The following is a 23944-nucleotide window of genomic DNA, read 5'->3' as shown; positions in this document are numbered from 1 at the left end:
TGATGTGTCTGTCGAATGAGACAAACTTATGCACTATTTGAGTTTGTTAAAATTAGTCACGCGGGTCAAGTTGTTGATATAAAAGGTCGAGGATACTTGTAATTTTGTAAATATTAGCTGACATCACATGCCACATATACTATTTATGTCGCGTTGAAATATCAAATTGATAACCCCATCGATCTGCGTATAAATAATTTGGGTGGCAAACGTTAGGAGTAGATAAACCAATGATGAAGTCCCTCTTTATAATCGTCTTCCTCTTTAGTGGAGGTGTGTGGGCAAAACGCGTGAGTATCCATTATACGTCAAGGGCGATCTTCTACGTGTTGTTTCAGCTACCGATGGAAATATACGATATTTGGTACAAAATCAGCGAGCCTTACGATACGGAGTGCGCTTTAGTAGCTGAGGTAGCAAAGGAGTATGTGAAGGAGCAACTGTTGAAGGGGTCGATTCCCGACAATGTACGTTTTAAAAGTTACCTCGTCTGCATCTACGAACGCTTGGAGCTTTTTGGTAATGATGGTAACTTTAACAAGCACAAAGTTCATAATGTGATACCTTACATGAGCGTACCCCTTACGGAAGTGTGCGCGACTGAGGCCATGAAAGGGAGGGATCGCTTGGAAAAGTCGTATCTTATGGGTTACTGTGCTGTGGACGGCCTTAGCGTTGATGATTGAAGCTTTTAAACTGTACTGTATTTTTAAGTGTTATCAGTGCTATTTTACATGTATTTTGATCAACATTTTCTCTTGTATTATATCCTTCTGATATAAATTTTTTGTTAAAGGCCCCACAAACGCAGAGGAATGCAACAATCCTTCATCTCGTGCATTATATTCTCCTAATACTTTTTTCAGTGTACCCGTATATCCCAAATCCTTTTGGATGTTTCAATTGCTAGAGATTTAGACATTCTGCAGTAAATTGTGAATACGATTTTTGTTGTATTGTACCGTATGGGACTCCCTAGGTACAGACGTTTTCAGGTCGCATCAACAACCGACTGTCGTGCTCTGACTTCCGGGACCGCCAGCTTTACATGCCCTCCGAAGCATGGTCGCCAGGAGATGTTCTGCACCGCTAAAAACTGGCAAGCTGTGGGATTCGAACTCAGAACCTGTGAGGTTAGAGTCCGAGTCTTAACCGTTACGAGGTGAGTATTCGTACCTAATCCATGGCTAATAAGGACCGTTAATAATTAACATGCTCCTGATGGTGCTAAGGCTTATTCGACAAATGGATTCGTGTATCAGGAGCATATGAATGACCACTCGCCTGTTACGTAAATGGAAAAAAATACCTCCTTTGTCATTGACCATACAAACAGGAAAGCTGATTAGCAGTTGATCTTACCCATACAGGCGTTCCTGGCACCTAGTTTTTACTATTTTATTTTCCTAATAACACTTTTTCGACAAATATATTCGCGTACCAGGAGCACATCAATGGTAGTGATACATGCTATTCCCATCGTCCGTTCTCCTGCCACCATACCATCTGAAATAGAAGGAACAGCTGCTATCATAACATACATGTGCTCCTGATACTGAATAATTAGGTACTAGTTTATTTTTCTCCGTGTATCAGGAGCAAAAAAAGTGAAAAAACACTTTTTTACGTTCGTTGTCACCAACGAATTCGAAAGAAAAAGCAATTTCATTAATAGCCAAACACGATGAACTTTGCTCTTCTTGGTGTATGCCAATACATTTTCCTAAACTTGCGTTTATGTGATCTTGATATCACAATTTAAAGGAATTTGTTTAACAACTTAATAGATTTTTTGGATAATGCACCGGAGTTCAATTAAATTATAAATTGATGGACAGCACCCCTGAGAACAGGAGCACATAACCCCCTAAAATTACTTTTTTGTGTCCAAACCATGGTAACAAGAGCGGCCAAATAATAGAATCGGGATTTACTTGCTTCTTATTTTCTCAAAGATTCATTAGGTGCACAGAAATGATCTTGTAAAGTATGGTCTTCGGCACTTGTTACGATTTGATGGGCTAATATCTAAGAACCGGGGCGCAGAAAGTCGTAAAAAGTCGCCTGATACCCAAACAATTCCGAAAGAGAAATGTCGGTAAACGCAGTAAGTGCGTGTGTAAAGGAGGCTATCGTATCGGGGACAAAGGACCTTATGTTCTCCTGGTAGCTAACCCTTTGTTTTTGGAAAATTCACTACCCTAAGAGCACCGAAATGCAACGGTTGGTTATACATTTTTGACTGATTTCTAATTTCAGGAGCGCGACTATCAATTTTTATACTCTCCTGATATCGCAAACCTTCTCAGAAATGAATAGTTACACTAGCACCATCCATACGTAGGGGCTCGTTCAGAGTGGATCAAGTAATATTTGAAACCAGGACGGCACAAAGAATCCTTGCTCTCCTGGAAATAGCTTTTTAAGCCCGGAATCATGAAAGAATCTCTCATCCTGACGCACAAAAAGTTACCAGGCGCAGAGGACTTAATCGGTTTGGATGTTCTCCTGATAAGCTGTCTAGAAAATTACCGGTTGCATTAGGAAGACTTAAGTGGAGGAGCCAGTTATGAATTGATAGAGAGTGATATATGAAAACAGGGGCGCATAGAAGTAGAAGACCTATGTTCGTTCTGGACCAGGAAGTGACGTCACACCAATCAGAGATGAGCTCGTGACGTCACAGCCAATCAGAGACGATCACGCCCTCCTAGGCCCCTCCCCTTGGCCAATGGGATACGGTAGACGTGGCCTTTAGAGTCCACCCCCTGTGGCGTCACAGCCATTGAGCGGTGTGGTTGGCTATTTAGTTGGGCGCCATTTTATTAGCCACCAAATCCGCCATATTGGATCGTTCGCCATGTTATTAGTCTCTAATTCCGCCATCTTGTTGGGCGCCATTTTATTAGTCACTAAATCCGCCATCTTGAATCGGCCGCCATTTTATTAGTCGCTAGTCACAAAGCAGGACCTTATGTACTCGCGATGTAGAAGTCATGGTAAAGAACAGCTCTCAATTAATGGAAAAATGGCTACTACTACGGATCTATCTAAATTGTTTTCTTGGTGTAAGTATCGTATTAGGCGCGTAAAGCCCTAAAAATACAAATGTATGCTCCCCTGATTATGATGACCGTTGCAAATATGTGAGTGAGTGAAATGTGATAAAAGAAGGATTATAGAAACATGAAAGAGGGATATCTGTGTTGCATTTATTACGCACAATAGACACAGACAGAAAAACCCTTAATGGAATTGTGGGTCTTTGTTTCCCGTTTGCGTGGTGAGCGGTTAATGGCCTGGGAAAGGATTCAGCGCCAGTCTGACGGGTGGTAACACAATATTAACACCGTTTACGTGACCAAAATGGCGAAATCAGGATTAGTTATGGTGATATCGTGGAGCATCGTAAGAAGCGCGAATTAAGCGATCAAATCAGGGTGGTGTTTTGATATTTGATACAGGGCCTTTATACGCATTTGATTGGGTAAGGAGACGAAGTCGATTGGTTAATCATTAAAGATGGCTGATTAAACCCATTAGCACTGTTTTGTAGGCGGTTTGGAAAATTAAAGAAGAGTAGGGTTGCCTACAGAAAAGAAAGCGGTACGGCATTCGGTTTTGGGCCACCAGAGCGTGGTTCGGAATAGTAGCTTTTTTGAAATTACGTTCACGTTCATTGAGCTATTAGGAGATTATACCGCTAGAGCGTGAACTTGTCTGAAATCAGACAGTTGAATCCCACAATCCCACATCGACACCAAATGCGAGGAGGACCCTACCAGGCTCCACCCCGTGGAAGAGCGTCCTTCATAGCATAGCCATCACCTTGGTTACTATAGGGACGCGCTTTTGAATTGTCAGGGCCTAAGACGGTCCTCTCCAACCAATCCAAGGTCCACAAGGCACCCTGTGGATTCCCCCCTCCTCTCCATCCCGTGGAAAACTGCATTTAATGCAGCCATAATCACCTTCGCCACTCCTATTCTTCTTGCCCACCACCAAGTCCTTGAATAGGGCCCTGCGTTGGAGCCGTTCCCGCTTTCGACGAGCCTGTCTCGTTATCAGACCCCTTTTGAGGGCCTGGGTTGTTGATCCCCTCTGACGGGAAGCTCAGAAAGGGTTTGTTTGAATAATAGTCCATACACGAGTAGTGCGGAAATGCGGTCTCGCCTGGACAGAACCGCTTGCCCAGGGCTAGGCTACCATCCAGAAGGGTGTTCGCCGGACTTCAATTCAGCGTTTGGCAGAATGGAAGGGGAAAAAGTATGAAAGATGATGGAACATGGGAAAATTGAGTTAAAGGATAGTATCAAGAAAAGATATTACAAAAGCGATAAATGGAGAGAGAGAGGAAAAGAGAAATGGGCACAAGAAGAAGAGAGAAAATGTGGAATGTATGGGAAGAAAAAAAGGGCATAGAACACATGTTATGGTTTACGGCAGTGAAAATGGCAGGAATAAGTAGGACTGGAAAATATAGGGAAAAGTATTTCTGGTATCTGGTCGGTAATGTACAGGAATGATTAATAATGATCGGATCAGAAATGCACGTACGACGAGAGAGAAGGATCTCGGGAGAAGTTTATGGACAAATACGAATCAAGTGGGGAACTAAGCATGGATTTAATTTCAAAAGAATGGGAACAGCAGATGACACCTAACGGAGGAATTTTACAACACTTACTAAAGAAAATGAAACAGGATCTGGAAGGAGTGGGGGGACTACGGCTATGACCAGTTTCAACCCTGTTTCGCAAGTAAAGTCAGTTTTTGAGGGGAGCAAAGGTCCGTTGAGCCTGCTGACACATTTGGGCCCTCCAACTCAACCTAAATATATCCTTAGTACTTCACATCCTTTTCGCTCCCGTTAAAGGTTCTTCTGATGAACGTACAAGGTTTCAATTGCGCAAAAAGGGTCAATCAAATATTGAAATATAATTAAAATCGGATTTCACTTGTCAGGCCATTTTTCAACAGGTGCGCAAGCTTTCGACGCGACCGCGCAATGAATCGATAATAAGTACTAATAATTAAGCGGACCCGAAGCAACAGTCTCCCCATTAAAATCTACAATTTCACATTTCCCAACAATGTGGCTTGCTAATTAAGTTTCGCAATCGGCGCTTCCCCGTAATTCTCAAATTTGGTCAATTCATTAAAGAGACAGATCCGGCACGAAATTAATAAGAAAAGTTTAGCTTAGCGCTCGCGACATCAATTTCTTTAATTGGGGGAGTCTTCGATTTTTGTATGAGCCCCTCGCAGCTCGTCCCTAATTACTAACTTCGCCACCCCACCTTCAAATCCGGCGAAAATTAGAACGGCACGCCGTGAATTCGGAAAGTTTAATTACGTGAATCGGGTAACCGATTACGGTCATAATTATAATCCCTTGCCCTTTTCGGCGCCACACACGCAGACACCTACACCGAAAAGTGGACAATGGCGACAGCATCACACATGTCCCGCAATACAAAGGAGAAGCGAAATGATTAACGAGGACCCGTGATTAATTACGAGGTAAAAATACTTCAACTTTGCCTTTCGGATAAGTTTTAGAATTTAGCTTCAATAATTAATTACACGTGCTTTCAGTGTGCGACGCTCTCATTTACGAATTTGTTTAGAATTTCCCTTTCGTTCCTGTTTAATTAAGCCGATTCTTTTATTTCGCGCCGGACTGCAAATGAAAGGGCCCATTGTTTGTATCACCTTTGTAAATCACCGCGCCGTGTGTTGTACAAAAGCCGGCCTCACCGGCCATTCGGACGATAAATCTTCTAATTACAGAATTGGCCGAATGATCAATCGTTGTGATACACGGCGCTAATTACGGCGAAAGTGAAATTAAGCGGATGAAATTTTTTCTGGTTTCATCATAAAATATGCTCCCTCTTGGCCGTCCAAGTGTATGCACGTCTTGTGTCAGCGTAAGTGCTGGTTGCATCACTGATGGTGGCACCTCTAAATTATTCAGTTGCGTGGTAATGATCTTGTATGATTTTAAGTGCAAATCGAGAATTGCGGCTTCGCTCAAATGGCGGCTGAGGTAAATTAAGCAGGAGATTGACGAATTAGCTCGAGCGCAAATCAAAAATTGGTCGTTCGAGCTGAACGAATTAACGATGACGGAAGCTCGACGTCGTGAAAAACATAATTGATGCGAGCCCGACGTCTCTTGTCAGAGGGAGAAAAATGAAATTCCAGCGAGAAACTCGCGTCGCGTGTCTAATTTTAGCGGAGAGACATCGAGAAATTGGGAAGCTAAATATATCCCATCGCGTACACGTTTCGACGTCGAAAATAGAACGCCTCTCACCTGGCGCGTCCGTTTCGAATTGAACACTCATCATAAATGCACGAGCGCCATTGTTTACGACGAGAGAGAGACATGCTTCAATCTGATAAGTGAAAGTAACAAAAAACTCGTCGCGTAAAAAAATGCGCAACAAAACAGGGCTTTCGAGGAAATTATTTTCGGATAAGCTCACCCCCTCTAATTGCCAAACAAAGGGATCCTTACAAATTAAATTCTTCAAAACGTATCGGAGATGATAAACTTTTTAATAATTCACGTTAAATCGCTGCGGGCCATTTTGTATTTATATTTGAGTAATTTATGTAGGAATTTAAATTAAAATATTATTTATTTAGGGCGGGGTGTGGAAAAATAAACCGCTCCTGTCGAATTAACCGGATGTATAGTTTGCGGTCGTATTTTCACTGGTTACAGAATGTTAGGAGAGAAATAACACACGATTCGTGGTTTTCAACTTCCAAATCCGAAGAGTGCCGTGTTCCGCAACGTGCCAGTGTAAAATTTTGGGTTTGCATGTTGGGATTCGGAGATTTAATTAACTCGACAAAAACGAGAAGGATTTGCCTTTTGTTCAGTAGTCTGAAAACAACAACACCGTCTCCGCTTTAGAAAGTTGCTTAATTACACTTGTGCAGGTATTGTTTTGTAGATTATTTTTTGGTATGTACCTATAGTCCCCTACATCGAACCTCAGGTATATTTTTGAACATTTCATATCCATGCCCATTGAATTCAGGCGAGTTCAGGCGGCGCAGCCATGAAATCTGAGCATTTCGTACGCTTCATGAACAAAGTGATGGAACCTTAGGGTTTTGGAAACTTCTTGAAGGTTTGAGGTACTTGAAACCTAAAGGATCCAGCAAGTCTAAGCCTAGTAGCGCCACTTCCAAGGGAGCGCCAGGAACCCAAAGCCAAAAAGGCAGCACCAGTGGCCAAACGAAGAGGGGCGACAAAAAGGCCAAATGGTACAAACCTTCGAAGGCGCGTACGCCAGTCGTCCGATCAAGCAACCAACGTGCCTAGGGGGTCAGCCGAAGAAGCATCATAGGCCAGAACAGCAAGGCGGCCTTCGACGTGCTGTGTAAGAGGGAAGTTAGTCTACACTCTACACTAAGGGAGATGGAGCACCGAGGACGGCCATGCTCCTTAAATCCTAAGTAGCTCCATACCATTAGCCAAATCTCTTCACAACCTCTTCAAAATCTTTTCAAAATTTCTTCAAAATCTCTGCAAAATCTCTTCTGAATTTCTTCTGAATCTTATCAAAATCTTTTTACAATTTCTTCAAAATTTCTTCCAAATCGCTTCAAAATCTCTTCAAAGTCACTTCAATACCTCTTCTGAATCTCTTCAAATTCTTTTCAAAATCTTTTCAACAGCTCTTCAAAATTTCTTCAGAACCTCTTCGAAACCTCTTTAGAACCTCTTCAAAATCTCCTTAGAAACTCCACAGGCTCTCCTTAAGGTCCTTTTAAGACTTCTTGAACTTCTCTTCTGGCTCTCTTTTGTCTTTAAAACTTCTTCAAAATCTATTTAAACTTTTCAAAATCTGATTGAAATCTATTCAAAATTGATTTGATTTGATTTGATCTGAAAATCTATTCAGAATCAATTCAAAATCAATTCAGTCTACTCAAAATCTACTCAGTCTACTTAAAATCTATTCACAATCTTTTCACACGTCAAATTCTCTTCAAGATCTCTCTGAAATCCTTTCAAAATCTTTTCAGAATCTCTCCAAAATCTGTTCAACATCTCTTCAAATTGTCTTCAGAATCTCTTCAGGATCTTTCAAAATCTCTTCAAAGTATCTTTAAAACCTCTTCCGATTCTCTTCAGAATCTCTTCAAGTTCTCTTCAAAACATTTTTTCAAAATTGCTTCAGAATCTCTATAGAGCCTCTTCAAAATTTCTTCTGAATCTCTTTCGAATTTCTTTCGTAATCTCGTCAGAGTCTCTTCAGAACTTCCACAAGCTTTCCTCAAAGTGTCGTTAACATTTCTTGAACTTCTCTTCTGAATCTCTTAAAAATCTCTCGAAGGGCTCTTAAAAATCTCTCCAAAATATTTTCTAAATTTCATCAGAAAGTCTTCAAAATTCCTTCACAATTTCTTCAAATTTTCTTTAAAATCTCTTTGAAATCCTTCAAAATCTCTTCAAAATCCTCTTCATAAATATTTTCAAAATCTCTTCGGCATCTCTTTAGAATCAATAATAATAATAATAATAATAACTTTATTAAAATCTGTTAAATCTCTTTAGAATCTCTTTAAAATCGCTTCAAAGTCTCTTCAAAAATCTTCAAAATCTCTTTTGATTCTTCAGAACCTTTTCAGAAGCTCTTTATAATCTCTTAAAAATCTCTTCAAAATCTGTGAAAAATTTCATCAAAATCCCTTCACAATTTCTTCACATTTTCTTAAAAATCTCTTTGAAATCCTTCAAAATCTTTACAAAATCTCTTCATAATCTCTTCTGAATCTCTTTAGAATCGTTAATAATAATAATAATAATAACTTTATTAAAATCTGTTAAATCTCTTTAGAATCTCTTTAAAATCGCTTCAAAATCTCTTCAAAAATCTTCAAAACCTCTTTTGATTCTCTTCAGATCTCTTGAAATTTCCTCAAAATCTCTACAATTGAAAAATTTCTTAAAAATTTCTTCAGAATCTCTTTAGAATCTTTTCAAAATCTTTGCAAAATTTCTTTGTATCTCTTTAGAATATCTTCAGAATCTCTTCAAAATCTCTCCAAAATTTCTTTGTATCTCTTTAGAATATCTTCACAACCTCTTTAAAATTTTCTTCAAAATCTCTCCTGAATCACTTCAAAATCCCTGCAAAATGTCTACATTTAGAATTTAGAAATTTTTGATTTCAAGCACTTGAGAAACTTGTTCCACTGAAAAATCGGAGTAGACTTAAAGCACCTAAGAGAGCGTTGAGGTATTTAAAACTTGAGTTATTTGAAAAACGACCTTTGCACTTCAGATTTGAGTCACTTGAGGCTCGATAAATTTTAGATTTTGAGAACTGGAAGAAGTTTAGAAATTTGGGAGGCATCAGAGGTGTGAGTGAGCTGAGCCATGACACTTGAAACAGTTGAGTTGAGAAGATTGAGGGACTTGAATGAAAGCCCTCACAGAAATGGCAAGCTTTAAGAGTGAGAAGATTTGAAAGGCATGAGTCATTCGACTTTTTGAGGAACATGGGAACCAGACCTGAAAGGTGTGAATCATTGGAGGAGAGGGTTGAGTGCGTGAAGCTCTTGAGAAAGCTAGAGATTTGGATTAATTACGAGTCCGGCACTCCCCCTCATCTAACACTGATGATAATTATATACCACAAAAGCACTAGGAAGATACAGGCGGTTAACCCCCATTTGTGAGCATCTTGAGTTTGAGAATCAACCTCTTCAGTGAATAAAAAAATTGCAATTCGAACACTCATATTGAATGCGCTCTGAGAGGCATAAAGCGCGATCCACATCTGACACTAAACATTTGTATATTGTCATCCGAAGAAAATCGCGATAGAATGAATGACTCCATCTCGCTTCGCTTCGTCGACGCGTATAATGAGCCTAGTCATACGTAAGCAAAAATGAACGTGATCCAACGCGACGCAGTCGATTAGAAAATAAACCGCTTAAAATTTGTATATTTCCCGAAGAACTTCCGACGTTAAAATAAACGTCGAATTGGAACGATCAAATTAAATACGATTTTATTGCTGTAATTTCGAATTCGAATTGTTTATTTTTCAAATTGATTTTATCCTCAAGAAAATAAATACAAAGGTGAGCTTGCCTTTTTTTGTAATTGACAATGCTGACGCTGCATTTTTCAAAATTTATTTGTAAAAAGATAATTTTAAATTGGCCGGCTGGCCGGCTGGCTGCCTGACAGCAAACTCTCTCCGCAATTTCATGGCGGTTATCTGGAAATGATAATAGAACCATGGTGGACTGGTTCTTGTCTTCAATTTTCCTCTTTAGCACCCCATAATTGCCTTCTCCAGTCCTCAATTTTACTCCTGTTTCTGCTCCTCAAGTTACTTTTTAATTCCCGTCGACTTCCATCAAATTATTTTTAACTTTACCTCAAATCCTGAAAACTACTTTCCTGATCACAACCTTTTTTAACATTTCCTCAAACCATGCTCTTCAAATTTACCCTCAAGCTGTTCAGCTGCCTCCAGACTTCTATCAAATTCTTGAGGTACATCTCAAGTTCGCTTAAAAGCTCTCCCCAAGAAGTACGTCCCGAGTTCTCAAATTCCCTTCACGCTCCCCTTAGAGACTTCTTCAACATCTCTCCTTAAGTTGCCTTCAAATCCCAATTTTGTTTTCAAGTTCTTAAGTTCTCCTCAAATGCCTTTTTTCAAGTGTTCATTACATTCCCTTAGTGTTTCCCACCGGCTGGCTCTTTCCCATTACGTTGCTCTTCGAGCTTTCCCCTTTCCAATTTCTCAAATTCCCTTCTCCTTAGGTTTGTCTTAAGTTCCTCAAGTCGCTTCTACGGTTTTCGTAAATATCCCACCAATTTACACTTAAGCTTCCCTCAAATTGTGTAGTTTCAAGTCTCTCCGCTTGTAACACGATTTCAGGGTGGTTTTTAGGAGAAAATTACCAAATCCCCTTCTGCCAAGAGGTCGAGCAGAGGACGTTGCACCCGGAGGTGTATGGAAGCATGGACACACGACAATACCATTGCAATTTCCTCAAAACGTTTTGTGCTGGGGGGTATTCCATACCCCCCAGACCCCCCGGTGACATTTTCTTTTGTAAAACGTTTAACATTGGGACCTTCATGGTGGTTTTTGGAAGAAAATCACCAAATCTTGTTCTGCTCAGAAATAGTTCAGAGAAAGTGCTACCGGGGGGTCTGGGGGGTATGGAATACCCCTCAGGATACCCCCCAGGGACACACGATAGAACATTGTCATTTTGTGAAAGTCACCATGAAAGTACTGAAGGTTACAGTGAAATGATCATGAGGTCCTTTTCTACTGGTTGGTTTTACACCCTTTTACCTTCTCACATCAATTTCCAGATATCGTCTTCATATTTTCCGTTTTGTGCTGGGGGTATTCCATACCCCCCAGACCCCCCGGTAACATTTTCTTTTGTAAAACGTTTAAGATTGGGACCCTCAAGGTGGTTTTTGGGAGAAAATCACCAAATCTTGTTCTGCTCAGAAATAGTTCAGAGAAAGTACCTACCACCGAGGGGTCTGGGGGGTATGGAATACCCCTCAGGATACCCCCCAGGGACACACGACAGAACATTGTCATTTTCTGAAAGCCACCATGAAAGTACTGAAGGTTACAGGGAAATGATCATGAGGTCCTTTTATGCTGGTTGGTTTTACACCCTTTTACCTTCTCACATCAATTTCCAGATATCGTCTTCATATTTTCCGTTTTGTGCTGGGGGTATTCCATACCCCCCAGACCCCCCGGTAACATTTTCTTTTGTAAAACGTTTAAGATTGGGACCCTCAAGGTGGTTTTTGGGAGAAAATCACCAAATCTTGTTCTGCTCAGAAATAGTTCAGAGAAAGTACCTACCACCGAGGGGTCTGGGGGGTATGGAATACCCCTCAGGATACCCCCCAGGGACACACGACAGAACATTGTCATTTTCTGAAAGCCACCATGAAAGTACTGAAGGTTACAGGGAAATGATCATGAGGTCCTTTTATGCTGGTTGGTTTTACACCCTTTTACCTTCTCACATCAATTTCCAGATATCGTCATCATATTTTCCTTTTTGTGCTGGGGGTATTCCATACCCCCCAGACTCCTCGGTAACATTTTCTTTTGTAAAACGTTTAAGATTGGGACCCTCATGGTGGTTTTTGGGAGAAAATCACCAAATCTTGTTCTGCTCAGAAATAGTTCAGAGAAAGTACCTCTGGGGGGTATGGAATACCCCTCAGGATACCCCCCAGGGACACACGACAGAACATTGTCATTTTCTGAAAGCCACCATGAAAGTACTGAAGGTTACAGGGAAATGATCATGAGGTCCTTTTATGCTGGTTGGTTTTACACCCTTTTACCTTCTCACATCAATTTCCAGATATCGTCTTCATATTTTCCGTTTTGTGCTGGGGGGTATTCCATACCCTCCAGACCCCCCGGTGACATTTTCTTTTGTAAAACGTTTAAGATTGGGACCTTCATGGTGGTTTTTGGGAGAAAATCACCAAATCTTGTTCTGCTCAGAAGTAGTTCAGAGGAAGTACCACCGGGGGGTCTGGGGGGTATGGAATACCCCCCAGGGACACAAGACAGAGCATTGTCATTTTCTGAAAGCCACCATGAAAGTACTGAAGGTTACAGTGAAATGATCATGAGGTCCTTTTCTGCTGGTTGGGTTTACACCCTTTTACCTTCTCACATCAATTTCCAGATATCGTCATCATATTTTCCTTTTTGTGCTGGGGGTATTCCATACTCCCCAGACTCCTCGGTAACATTTTCTTTTGTAAAACGTTTAAGATTGGGACCCTCATGGTGGTTTTTGGGAGAAAATCACCAAATCTTGTTCTGCTCAGAAATAGTTCAGAGAAAGTACTACATTACATTCCCTTAGTGTTTCCCACCGGCTGGCTCTTTCCCATTACGTTGCTCTTCGAGCTTTCCCCTTTCCAATTTCTCAAATTCCCTTCTCCTTAGGTTTGTCTTAAGTTCCTCAAGTCGCTTCTACGGTTTTCGTAAATATCCCACCAATTTACACTTAAGCTTCCCTCAAATTGTGTAGTTTCAAGTCTCTCCGCTTGTAACACGATTTCAGGGTGGTTTTTAGGAGAAAATTACCAAATCCCCTTCTGCCAAGAGGTCGAGCAGAGGACGTTGCACCCGGAGGTGTATGGAAGCATGGACACACGACAATACCATTGCAATTTCCTCAAAACGTTTTGTGCTGGGGGGTATTCCATACCCCCCAGACCCCCCGGTGACATTTTCTTTTGTAAAACGTTTAACATTGGGACCTTCATGGTGGTTTTTGGAAGAAAATCACCAAATCTTGTTCTGCTCAGAAATAGTTCAGAGAAAGTGCTACCGGGGGGTCTGGGGGGTATGGAATACCCCTCAGGATACCCCCCAGGGACACACGATAGAACATTGTCATTTTGTGAAAGTCACCATGAAAGTACTGAAGGTTACAGTGAAATGATCATGAGGTCCTTTTCTACTGGTTGGTTTTACACCCTTTTACCTTCTCACATCAATTTCCAGATATCGTCTTCATATTTTCCGTTTTGTGCTGGGGGTATTCCATACCCCCCAGACCCCCCGGTAACATTTTCTTTTGTAAAACGTTTAAGATTGGGACCCTCAAGGTGGTTTTTGGGAGAAAATCACCAAATCTTGTTCTGCTCAGAAATAGTTCAGAGAAAGTACCTACCACCGAGGGGTCTGGGGGGTATGGAATACCCCTCAGGATACCCCCCAGGGACACACGACAGAACATTGTCATTTTCTGAAAGCCACCATGAAAGTACTGAAGGTTACAGGGAAATGATCATGAGGTCCTTTTATGCTGGTTGGTTTTACACCCTTTTACCTTCTCACATCAATTTCCAGATATCGTCTTCATATTTTCCGTTTTGTGCTGGGGGTATTCCATACCCCCCAGACCCCCCGGTAACATTTTCTTTTGTAAAACGTTTAAGATTGGGACCCTCAAGGTGGTTTTTGGGAGAAAATCACCAAATCTTGTTCTGCTCAGAAATAGTTCAGAGAAAGTACCTACCACCGAGGGGTCTGGGGGGTATGGAATACCCCTCAGGATACCCCCCAGGGACACACGACAGAACATTGTCATTTTCTGAAAGCCACCATGAAAGTACTGAAGGTTACAGGGAAATGATCATGAGGTCCTTTTATGCTGGTTGGTTTTACACCCTTTTACCTTCTCACATCAATTTCCAGATATCGTCATCATATTTTCCTTTTTGTGCTGGGGGTATTCCATCCCCCCAGACTCCTCGGTAACATTTTCTTTTGTAAAACGTTTAAGATTGGGACCCTCATGGTGGTTTTTGGGAGAAAATCACCAAATCTTGTTCTGCTCAGAAATAGTTCAGAGAAAGTACCTCTGGGGGGTATGGAATACCCCTCAGGATACCCCCCAGGGACACACGACAGAACATTGTCATTTTCTGAAAGCCACCATGAAAGTACTGAAGGTTACAGGGAAATGATCATGAGGTCCTTTTATGCTGGTTGGTTTTACACCCTTTTACCTTCTCACATCAATTTCCAGATATCGTCTTCATATTTTCCGTTTTGTGCTGGGGGGTATTCCATACCCTCCAGACCCCCCGGTGACATTTTCTTTTGTAAAACGTTTAAGATTGGGACCTTCATGGTGGTTTTTGGGAGAAAATCACCAAATCTTGTTCTGCTCAGAAGTAGTTCAGAGGAAGTACCACCGGGGGGTCTGGGGGGTATGGAATACCCCCCAGGGACACAAGACAGAGCATTGTCATTTTCTGAAAGCCACCATGAAAGTACTGAAGGTTACAGTGAAATGATCATGAGGTCCTTTTCTGCTGGTTGGGTTTACACCCTTTTACCTTCTCACATCAATTTCCAGATATCGTCATCATATTTTCCTTTTTGTGCTGGGGGTATTCCATACTCCCCAGACTCCTCGGTAACATTTTCTTTTGTAAAACGTTTAAGATTGGGACCCTCATGGTGGTTTTTGGGAGAAAATCACCAAATCTTGTTCTGCTCAGAAATAGTTCAGAGAAAGTACTACATTACATTCCCTTAGTGTTTCCCACCGGCTGGCTCTTTCCCATTACGTTGCTCTTCGAGCTTTCCCCTTTCCAATTTCTCAAATTCCCTTCTCCTTAGGTTTGTCTTAAGTTCCTCAAGTCGCTTCTACGGTTTTCGTAAATATCCCACCAATTTACACTTAAGCTTCCCTCAAATTGTGTAGTTTCAAGTCTCTCCGCTTGTAACACGATTTCAGGGTGGTTTTTAGGAGAAAATTACCAAATCCCCTTCTGCCAAGAGGTCGAGCAGAGGACGTTGCACCCGGAGGTGTATGGAAGTATGGACACACGACAATACCATTGCAATTTCCTCAAAACGTTTTGTGCTGGGGGGTATTCCATACCCCCCAGACCCCCCGGTGACATTTTCTTTTGTAAAACGTTTAACATTGGGACCTTCATGGTGGTTTTTGGAAGAAAATCACCAAATCTTGTTCTGCTCAGAAATAGTTCAGAGAAAGTGCTACCGGGGGGTCTGGGGGGTATGGAATACCCCTCAGGATACCCCCCAGGGACACACGATAGAACATTGTCATTTTGTGAAAGTCACCATGAAAGTACTGAAGGTTACAGTGAAATGATCATGAGGTCCTTTTCTACTGGTTGGTTTTACACCCTTTTACCTTCTCACATCAATTTCCAGATATCGTCTTCATATTTTCCGTTTTGTGCTGGGGGTATTCCATACCCCCCAGACCCCCCGGTAACATTTTCTTTTGTAAAACGTTTAAGATTGGGACCCTCAAGGTGGTTTTTGGGAGAAAATCACCAAATCTTGTTCTGCTCAGAAATAGTTCAGAGAAAGTACCTACCACCGAGGGGTCTGGGGGGTATGGAATACCCCTCAGGATACCCCCCAGGGACACACGACAGAACATTGTCATTTTCTGAAAGCCACCATGAAAGTACTGAAGGTTACAGGGAAATGATCATGAGGTCCTTTTATGCTGGTTGGTTTTACACCCTTTTACCTTCTCACATCAATTTCCAGATATCGTCATCATATTTTCCTTTTTGTGCTGGGGGTATTCCATACCCCCCAGACTCCTCGGTAACATTTTCTTTTGTAAAACGTTTAAGATTGGGACCCTCATGGTGGTTTTTGGGAGAAAATCACCAAATCTTGTTCTGCTCAGAAATAGTTCAGAGAAAGTACCTCTGGGGGGTATGGAATACCCCTCAGGATACCCCCCAGGGACACACGACAGAACATTGTCATTTTCTGAAAGCCACCATGAAAGTACTGAAGGTTACAGGGAAATGATCATGAGGTCCTTTTATGCTGGTTGGTTTTACACCCTTTTACCTTCTCACATCAATTTCCAGATATCGTCTTCATATTTTCCGTTTTGTGCTGGGGGGTATTCCATACCCTCCAGACCCCCCGGTGACATTTTCTTTTGTAAAACGTTTAAGATTGGGACCTTCATGGTGGTTTTTGGGAGAAAATCACCAAATCTTGTTCTGCTCAGAAGTAGTTCAGAGGAAGTACCACCGGGGGGTCTGGGGGGTATGGAATACCCCCCAGGGACACAAGACAGAGCATTGTCATTTTCTGAAAGCCACCATGAAAGTACTGAAGGTTACAGTGAAATGATCATGAGGTCCTTTTCTGCTGGTTGGGTTTACACCCTTTTACCTTCTCACATCAATTTCCAGATATCGTCATCATATTTTCCTTTTTGTGCTGGGGGTATTCCATACTCCCCAGACTCCTCGGTAACATTTTCTTTTGTAAAACGTTTAAGATTGGGACCCTCATGGTGGTTTTTGGGAGAAAATCACCAAATCTTGTTCTGCTCAGAAATAGTTCAGAGAAAGTACTACCGGGGGGTCTGGGGGGTATGGAATACCCCCCAGGGACACACGACAGAACATTGTCATTTTCTGAAAGCTACCATGAAAGTACTGAAGGTTACAGGGAAATGATCATGAGGTCCTTTTCTGCTGGTTGGTTTTACACCCTTTTACCTTCTTACATCAATTTCCAGATATCGTCATCATATTATTTTCCGTTTTGTGCTGGGGGGGTATTCCATACCCCCCAGACCCCCCGGTGACATTTTCTTTTGTAAAACGTTTAAGATTGGGACCTTCATGGTGGTTTTTGGGAGAAAATTACCAAATTCTCTTCTGCTAAGTAGTGCAGAGAACTTACCACCGGTTGGGCTGCGGGGTATGGACTGGGGGGGGGGGTTACAGGGAAATGGTCATGAGGACCTTTTTTGCTGGTAGATTTTTGGGAAGTCTCACAAAGCTACATTTGGAGCGACTACAATAACATCTAAGAGTTTGGCGACCGAGGTCGGTTGGTGTTCGCGCTACCTAAAGTTGAGTAGCACCGATGTCGTTTGTAGCGTGAGAGAACAATGAGAGCCAGATTTAGCGGCGTAAAACAAATTTCATCTCAAGGGCATGATAAAACATCTAAAAATACTTGCCGCGTTTATTTTCCATCTGTTCATTCATGCCATCTTTTTGGGTCAGTTTAGTTATTAATGCTTCCGCCGTTATTAGCAAAACGCCAACATAATCCCCACGTTATATTCTCCGTATATTTGCTTATTCGCGTACATTTCTTTCTTTGACTTTTAATAAATGCGCTCCGCGTCCATATTATATCAGCGGATTTTTCACTCCTAAACAAAAAGTGGAAAAACTAATATCCCCTACGGGCTTTCCTTGTTTTGCTTTAGCCTCGCCAAATCGACGAGTTTTTATGGAAAAATTCAGCCATTCATTAAAATGGAAATTCATTAAAATGGGAATGCAAATACTCTTGAAAATATTAGACGCAACATTGTATTAGTCTGGACAAGTTGTCATTATCGTGTAAAACAATCAACGAATTGATGAAACGTCCTCGTGATTAATTCAACACAAATCCACGGTTACATTTATTTTTAGTCGCGAACGAGGGGCGTTTCTCCTATGTGGGGGGTTAGATCGAATTAGTTTTTCTTCCATATAATTTTATTTTTAAGACGTATCCGCCTTGAAAGGCTTTTAACACGTATAGCCGCAGAGGATCATTCATATTCATCCACATCAAAACTTGCAAGCCGCGGTGGAAAGACGATCAAAAGAGTTTAATTGGGGGCCTACAGTAGAACGTTGCGTCCAATTAGGTGATTTTCCCTGGTTTTGTCGTACTCGCGCCAATAAACATGCAAAGAGCTTTATTTGACTAATAATAAGTTACGTTTAATTGGTCTAGGCATCATCTGCAAATATCAGGGACAGCAATTGAGCCGAACGGTGTCTTTGTGAAGTCGGCAAAATGGAGAATTCTTGCAAATGATCGAGGTCGTGAGGTTATTGGGTTTTAGTCGGACAAATCTTACAAGTAGAATCGTAGAAACCTTGGAACGTCTTCGAATCCCAGGAAGTCATCCACCTTAAAGGTCGAAAGCTGAAACATCGTTGAATCATGGAAGTCTCTGAGGCAGTCTTCGAGGCGTTGAAAGTTAGTCGTAGTCTTGGACCCGATTGAAGTCACTTGCGGGCCGCAAGTCTTGGAGGTCTTAACAGCCTTGAAAGGAAATGATCTAGAATGTATAGGAGAAGTCAGAGTAATTGTGGTGTTCATTAAATTGTGTTCAATGTCTTGGATAACAGCCTAAGAGCCTTGCATGTCATAGAAGATGTCCTTAAGGTCTTTGAGGTTTTGAGTGATGGAAGTGGTAGAAGCTCCAAAAGCTTCGCAGTTCTTACAGCCTTAGAGGTCATGTTTCTAAAACGATCTGGAAACATCAGATGTTGGAAATCGTGACGTTATGGAAAGCTTCAAAATTCATTGTGGCTATGGAAGCCACGGAAGTACCGGCAGTCGAAGAAACCTTGAAAGCCTTGATTTGAGTAGTCCTTGAAACCTTCTGAATCAACGACTTGCTTGGAAGTGATTGAATTCTACAAATTTTAGGTCTTGCAAGTCTTCGGAGGATTAGATGCTGTAAAAGTCAAGGAAGCGGTGTAAACCCCGTAATTCTTTGGCAGTCGTTACAGCCTTGGAAGAGGTTTTAAACTCTCATTACAAGGTTCTTATGTTATGATGCATATAATTAGGAGTGAGGAGGGAAGAGGAAGGAGAAAGGACGGAGGAAAAGGGAAAGAAGAAAGCAGAAAGAGGAGAAGGGACTTTGTCTAGATATGAATAACTTTGCTAGCAGAAATCATGCGTTAATTATGCTATTGCAGGTTGTATTAGGGACGTAAGTCCTTCGCAGCACTTGGTCCTTGCACACAAGGAGGAAGGTTACCAGCCGGAACCACGTGGAGGCAGCTGCTCGAAACTGTGACTCGTGCGAACTTAAACGTGTGCACCACCTTACGTTATCGCACATGAATCTAAAGAGAGTCATAGTTACTCCCGCAAAAGGCTTATTGCATGGGCAACTATTGCTAAATGTCCCACTATGTAAAGATTAAGCGCTAACCAGGCACAAATTTGCGCAGCGTAATGTAAGTGTTGTGTGTAGGGGTGCTATGGACAGCCTCTTCGTTACACTAAAACTTGCTACTTCAAATAGGTACCTGTAATATTCATCATTTAAGTAGGAAATAGGCACCAATTATGTGCTGTTGCGCTACCTTTTACGTACAAAAACTCTGATTAGGTGCTCTCTTATAAAAATTATTGTATCAGGATCACAGACATACAGAGATATAACATTCCTCCTGGTGCAAATTGCCTTTCTAGGAATAGTAGCATCAGTATTACAGAATGGCTGAGAGGTGTATTATTTATTTTTCTCAATTGTAACGTTCTATCGGTTCATATTCCCCTTTTAATTGTCCGGGAGGTGTTCCATACTCAGCAGACCCTCCGCTACTACTTCCTGCTGTGTGGTCTCTACAGATTTTTAAAGGTAAGGTAGTATCGGATGGTCTGGGGGGGGTATGGAATACTCCCCAGGCAAATAAAACAAAGATTTGATGAGGGAGTCTGGGAGTATGTAATATACCCTGGGAAGGACCGACCCTTATCTTTAAGAGAGGGGGGGGGGGTTCACAGACCCCCCGGTACTACTTTTCGTTTTGTGTTTTGTGTTCTCTAAAGATTTTTAAAGAAAAGACAGTACCGGTAGTTCTTCCAGGCAAACAAAAGGATGGTTCTGCCTCGAATATCATGAAAGTAGCGAGATTTCTAAACGTTTTTGGGGAAGTACCTCTAGGGAGTCTAGAGTGTATGGAGTATTCCTCCCGAATCCTCTTACTGGGGAGTATACTTTCCAGGCCCACAAGTGCTACTTCATATTGTGTTGTAGTCTGTAAAGAAAGTGTAGGGTACCCTCAAGCACACAAAAGGAAGATTCGATTGTCCTCCCTCGAAATTCTGATGAAAGTAACGAGGTTTTTAAACATTTTCAATGGAAAAAGTACCGCCAGGGTGGAATACCCCCCAGGCAAACAAAAGCAAGTTTCTATGGTTCTCCCTCGAAATTATCATGAAAATAACGAGGTCTCTAAACGTTTTGGAGGGAGAGAGCAGCATCGGGAGGTATGGAATGTGCCTCAGAATAAAACACTTACCTTTTGCCTGAGAGGAATTCTATACCCCCCAGACCTCCCCCTCCTCCCGGTTCTACTTCCTGTTGTGTTGTGATCCATATAGAAGTTTAAAGATAGGGCAGTACCGGGGGGCCCCCCAGGCAAACAAAAGAAAGTTTCCATGGTTCTCTCTAGAAAGTTATCATGAAAGTGACGAGGCCTCTAAACGTTTTGGAGGAAGAGAGCAGCATCTGGAGGTATGGAATGTGCCTCAGAATAAGACACTTACCTTTTGCCTGAGAGGAATTCTATACCCCCCAGACCTCCCCCTCCATCCGGTACTACTTCCTGTTGTGTTGTGATCTCTACAGATTTTTAGATAAAGCAGTACCGGGGGGTCTGGGGGGTATAGAATACCCCCCAGACAAACAAAGGAAAGTTTCCACGGTTCTCCCTCGAAATTATCATCAAAGTGACGAGGTCTGTAAACGTTTTGGAGAGAAAAAGTAGCATCCGGAGGTATGGAATGTACCTCAGAATAAGACACTTACGTTTTGCCTGAGAGGAATTCTATACCCCCCAGACCTCCCTCACCCCGGAACTACTTCTTGTTGTGTTGTGATCCCTACAGATTTTTAAAGATAAGGCAGTACCGGGGGTCTGCGGGGTATGGAATACCTCCCAGGAAAACAAAGAAAAGTTTTCACGGTTCTCCCTCGAAATTATCATGAAAGTGACGAGGTCTCTAAGCGCTTTGGAGGGAAAAAGTAGCATCTGGAGGTATGGAATGTGCCTCAGAATAAGACACTTGCCTTTTGCCTGAGAGGAATTGTATAACCCCCAGACCTCCCCCGCCACCCGGTTTTACTTCTTGTTGTGTTGTGATCTCTACAGATTTTTAAAGATCAGGCAGTACCGGGGGGTTGGGGGGTATGGAATACCCTCCAGGCAAACAAAGGAAAGTTTCCATGGTTCTCCCTCGAAGTTATCATGAAAGTGAAGGGATCTCTAAACGTTTTGGAGGGAAAATGTAGTATCTGGAGGCTAGTCTGGAGGTATGGAATGTGCCTCAGAATAAGACACTTGCCTTTTGCCTGAGAGAAAGTAGCATCTGGAGGTATGGAGGTATGGAGGTATGGAATGTGCCTCAGAATAAGTTTCCATGGTTCTCCCTCGAAGTTATCATGAAAGTGTGACGTGGTATCGAAGCATTTTGGATGGAAAAAGTAACATTGGGGAGTCTGAAGGTACGGAAGATTCCCCAGAACGGGATCCTTACTTTGAGTAGGGACCATCGAATTGTCCTTTGCCTGAGCGATTAATTCGGTTACATCCAATTAATGACCAATGAATTAATGGGGGGGGGGGAGGGGGCAATTATAATTGGCGCATAATTGTTGTAAAATCTAATACTTCTCTGTGATTAATCCAAATCGCGGCAGTCGCGACATCGAAACTAAAAAAAAAGTGTTTAGAGACAAGTAGCGTTAAACGAGCGATAGTCTCGAATTTGATGGGGTCCAAATGAAATTCAGGCCGCCGGGATGTCTGTATATATTTATAACACTCCTATTTCTGATTTCACACTCAGTACATTTCGTTACATGTAAAGAGAACGGTTTGCGCTCGCCAAATTGAAATTCCTCGTGTATCGCACGTATCGCATAATAAAAAAAAATCGATTTCCTCCCCTTTAAAGCTCGCGCCCGGAAGGGACGACCGCAAGAGAAAAAGTGACCGCATAATGAAAGGACTTTCGCCACTCTAAAAAAAAGGTGTATCTATTCGTGCAGTGTTTTGGCAAAGGTAAAGTTTGTGCACAATCTCTAATTAGATCTTAAACGGCCGATACGATCTGGCGCACGTAAATCGGGAATTATCCAGATTTATAGATGAGAGACGGGCACGTAATTTTTCTCTTTAACGAGGTTAGTAAACGCGTTATAAAAACAAACAAACGCCGAGAACGAGCCTGTTTTATATCTGGGACTTAATGTACACTTTTTCGAGTTTAAAACGGGAGAATGGCTTCTTTTTTTATTATGTTGTCTAAACAGATCCGGATAAATTAAGAGATCGACACGTTTTTTAACATCCGGGCTTATTCGTATCACATTTCGGTTTTCCGTGCCCATAACCTGCCAGTTACTTATGATAATTTAATTAAAAAAGGTCATCGTATCCAAAAAATAATCAAATTGGCTACAATTCCTGAACACCCTGTATACATTTTTGAAGAGATCTTAAATATCTCGTAGTTTAAAACAGGGGTTCTGGCAAATGCTCATGGCAAAAATACAGGGTGTTTATTCCATTTCCTAGTAAGTGTAGCTTTTACCAATGGCTGTATCGTAATATGCTCAGATTCCTGAAAGCCAAATCGGGTTTAAAATAACACTCTGTGTGCACTTTTTAGAGAAACTTTTTTTGTTGCATAATTTTTTTGGGGTATCAGGCGAGCAGAACTGATCTCCCTCTAAGATTTTTTGAAAAACGACAACAGAAACTGGGAACAATAAAGTGCACTAGCTAGTGTAAGTCGAAGGACTCTTATCTGGAAACAGGGGCGCATGAAGCCTTAAAAATACAATCATATGCTCTCCTGATATCTATACCATGGCGACTAAGATCTGGCTTCCCACTTATATTTTCCTGATTTGGTTATGCTTAAACCAGGATCTCATAAAATTCTAGAAATTGCTTTCTCGCTCATTTCGTCCACCCCCTCTAGGTACATCTTAATTGAATACTGAATTATTACTGCTTTACTTTTATACAAAACTTATTAGACAAATGAATTGATGCATCAGGAGCATATCAATGAGATAAAATACCGTGGCACTTATATTGTCTGCTCCTCTGTTAACATCGCATTCGAAAATGAAGGCAATTTATTATTTATTATTATTTATTACTTAATTATTACTTAATTAACAGTTGCCCTCCTGGCACACTCATATTTTTCTTGACACCAAATTTGCTGCTTTATTTTTGATCATCAAGCTTTTTCGACAAATGTATTCGTGTATCAGAAGCACATCAATGGTAGTGATAAATGCTCCTAATGGTATCATCTGCCCTCCTGCCACCATACCACTTGAAATAGAAGGAACAGGTGCTATCATAACATGCATGTGCTCCTGATACTGAAAAATTACTACTTTATTTTCCCACTCCAGATTTATCCGTGTATCAGGAGCAAATGAGAAAAAATACTCATCTACATTGTCTATCCTCCTGTCACCAGCGAATTCGAAAGAGAAAGAAATTTCATTAGCACCTGGTCTCCTAACACGATTAATTTTGACCTTCTTGCGTTCATGTGGTCTTGAT

The 23944-nt window shown here is 41.6% G+C and overlaps 2 protein-coding genes across 3 annotated transcripts in view; one reads left to right on the top strand and one right to left on the bottom strand.

Moving 5' to 3' along the window:
* The window catches only part of LOC116161281 (synaptotagmin-7), a 650310-nt gene that overhangs the window by 129600 nt on the left and 496766 nt on the right, over positions 1-23944 (bottom strand). The window lies entirely within an intron of this gene.
* LOC116161297 lies at positions 133-783 on the top strand. Its single transcript, XM_031474612.1, has 2 exons — positions 133-290; positions 339-783. The coding sequence occupies exons 1-2, from the start codon at positions 231-233 to the stop codon at positions 684-686; spliced, it is 408 nt and encodes a 135-aa protein (XP_031330472.1). The 5' UTR covers positions 133-230; the 3' UTR covers positions 687-783.

This window comes from Photinus pyralis, unplaced genomic scaffold (assembly GCF_008802855.1).
Source record: "Photinus pyralis isolate 1611_PpyrPB1 unplaced genomic scaffold, Ppyr1.3 Ppyr1.4_LG10, whole genome shotgun sequence".
NCBI lineage: Eukaryota > Metazoa > Arthropoda > Insecta > Coleoptera > Lampyridae > Photinus > Photinus pyralis.
The sequence above is the reverse complement of the archived record's forward strand: the minus strand, read 5'-3'. Positions and strand labels throughout refer to the sequence as shown.

Bases quoted from the DNA above. Each gene is read 5' to 3' on its own strand.
- LOC116161297 (XM_031474612.1), top strand. From the start codon at position 231: ATGATGAAGTCCCTCTTTATAATCGTCTTCCTCTTTAGTGGAGGTGTG. The intron at 291-338 runs GTGAGTATCCAT...GTGTTGTTTCAG, and splicing joins GAGGTGTGTGGGCAAAACGC to CTACCGATGGAAATATACGA.